General features: G+C 60.9%; 1 protein-coding gene across 1 annotated transcript in view; it reads left to right on the top strand.

Moving 5' to 3' along the window:
* The first annotated feature begins 1,128 nt into the window (after positions 1-1,128).
* The window catches only part of LOC130587570 (tetraspanin-31-like), a 4,386-nt gene continuing 4,124 nt past the window's right edge, over positions 1,129-1,390 (top strand). Inside the window, exon 1 of the mRNA XM_057388551.1 lies at positions 1,129-1,323. Coding sequence (XP_057244534.1) covers positions 1,261-1,323 — 63 coding nt within the window. The 5' untranslated portion in view covers positions 1,129-1,260. The remainder of the gene's footprint in view (positions 1,324-1,390) is intronic.

The raw sequence follows: 1,390 nt of genomic DNA, 5'->3' as shown, positions 1-1,390 counted from the left end.
CGGCTCCAGCCGTGCCCGCGGGGGGCTCAGCGCGGCGGGGCCGATCCGCCRCAGCCCCGAGCGAGCGGCGCCCATGGACAGCGCCATCTTGGCGGGRTGGGCGGCGGTCACGTGGGGATCTGCGCGCTGATTGGCTGCTGCGCCGGAAGTGATGGTGCACGGGGTTAGGGGTCGGGATTGGCCCCGCCCACATTCGGTCACGGAGCCGGGAACCCCGGACAGACCCTAAACCTGAGCCTAAACCTGAGCCTAAATCTGACCTGATCCTAAACCTGACCCTGAACCTGAGCCTAAACCTGAGCCTAAATCTGACCTGATCCTAAACCTGACCCTGAACCTCACCTAACCCTAAACCTGACCCTAAACTTGACCTGACCCTAAACCTGACCCTAAACCTGACCCTAAACCTGACCCTAAACCTGACCCTAAACTTGACCTGACCCTAAACCTGACCCTAAACCTGACCCTAAACCTGACCCTAAACCTGACCCTAAACCTGACCCTAAACCTGACCCTAAACTTGACCCTAAACCTGACCCTAACCATAAACCTGACCATGAACTTGACCTAACCCTAAACATGAGCCTAAACCTGACCCTAAACCTGACCTGACCCTAAACCTGACCTTAAACCTGGCCTAACCCTAAACCTGACCCTAAACCTGACCCTGATCCTAAACCTGACCCTGATCCTAAACCTGACCTAAGCCTACACTTGACCCTGAACCTGACCCTGATCCTAACCCACCCCCGGACGGACTGGGACCAGCCCTAAACCTGACCGGAACCCTAACCCAACCCTAACCCTGACCCTAACCCTAAACCTGACCCTAAACCTGACCCTAATCCTAACCTGACCCTGACCCTAAACCCTAACCCTGATTTTAACCCTGACCCTAAACCTGACCCAAATCCTAACCCACCCCTTGTGCTGTACCGGGACCATCCCCGCCTGTACCGGGGTTTCACCGAGAGCCGTGCGCATGCGCAGTCCCGATGCGGCTGTGGGCGGGGCTATGTCCATATACGGTGTTGTGGGCGTGGCCTATAGCAGAGAAGGGGCGTGGTTTATGGGCGGGGCTATACATAAACACCGGGTAAGTGGGCGGGGCTTGGCGCCGCGCGCAGGCGCAGTGCGGGCGGGCGCGCGCGGGGCGCGGGGCCGCGGTTTAAAGGGGCCGCGGCGCGGGGAGCCCGGAACCCCCAAAAACCCCCCAAAAAACCCCAAAAAACCCACTCGGGACCCTCCCCCGGCCCCGCCATGGTCTGCGGCGGCTTCGCCTGCTCGCGCAACGCGCTCTGCGCCCTCAACGTGGTTTATGTGGTGAGCGGGGGGAACGGGGAGGGGGCGCGGGGACCCCGGGCTGAGGGGTGGGGAGGGGTCCCACGGT

This window comes from Malurus melanocephalus, unplaced genomic scaffold (genome assembly GCF_030028575.1).
Source record: "Malurus melanocephalus ecotype Western Australia unplaced genomic scaffold, MMel_1.1 scaffold_2095, whole genome shotgun sequence".
In the NCBI taxonomy this organism is placed as follows: domain Eukaryota; kingdom Metazoa; phylum Chordata; class Aves; order Passeriformes; family Maluridae; genus Malurus; species Malurus melanocephalus.
This window is presented reverse-complemented; position numbering and strand designations above follow the sequence as displayed.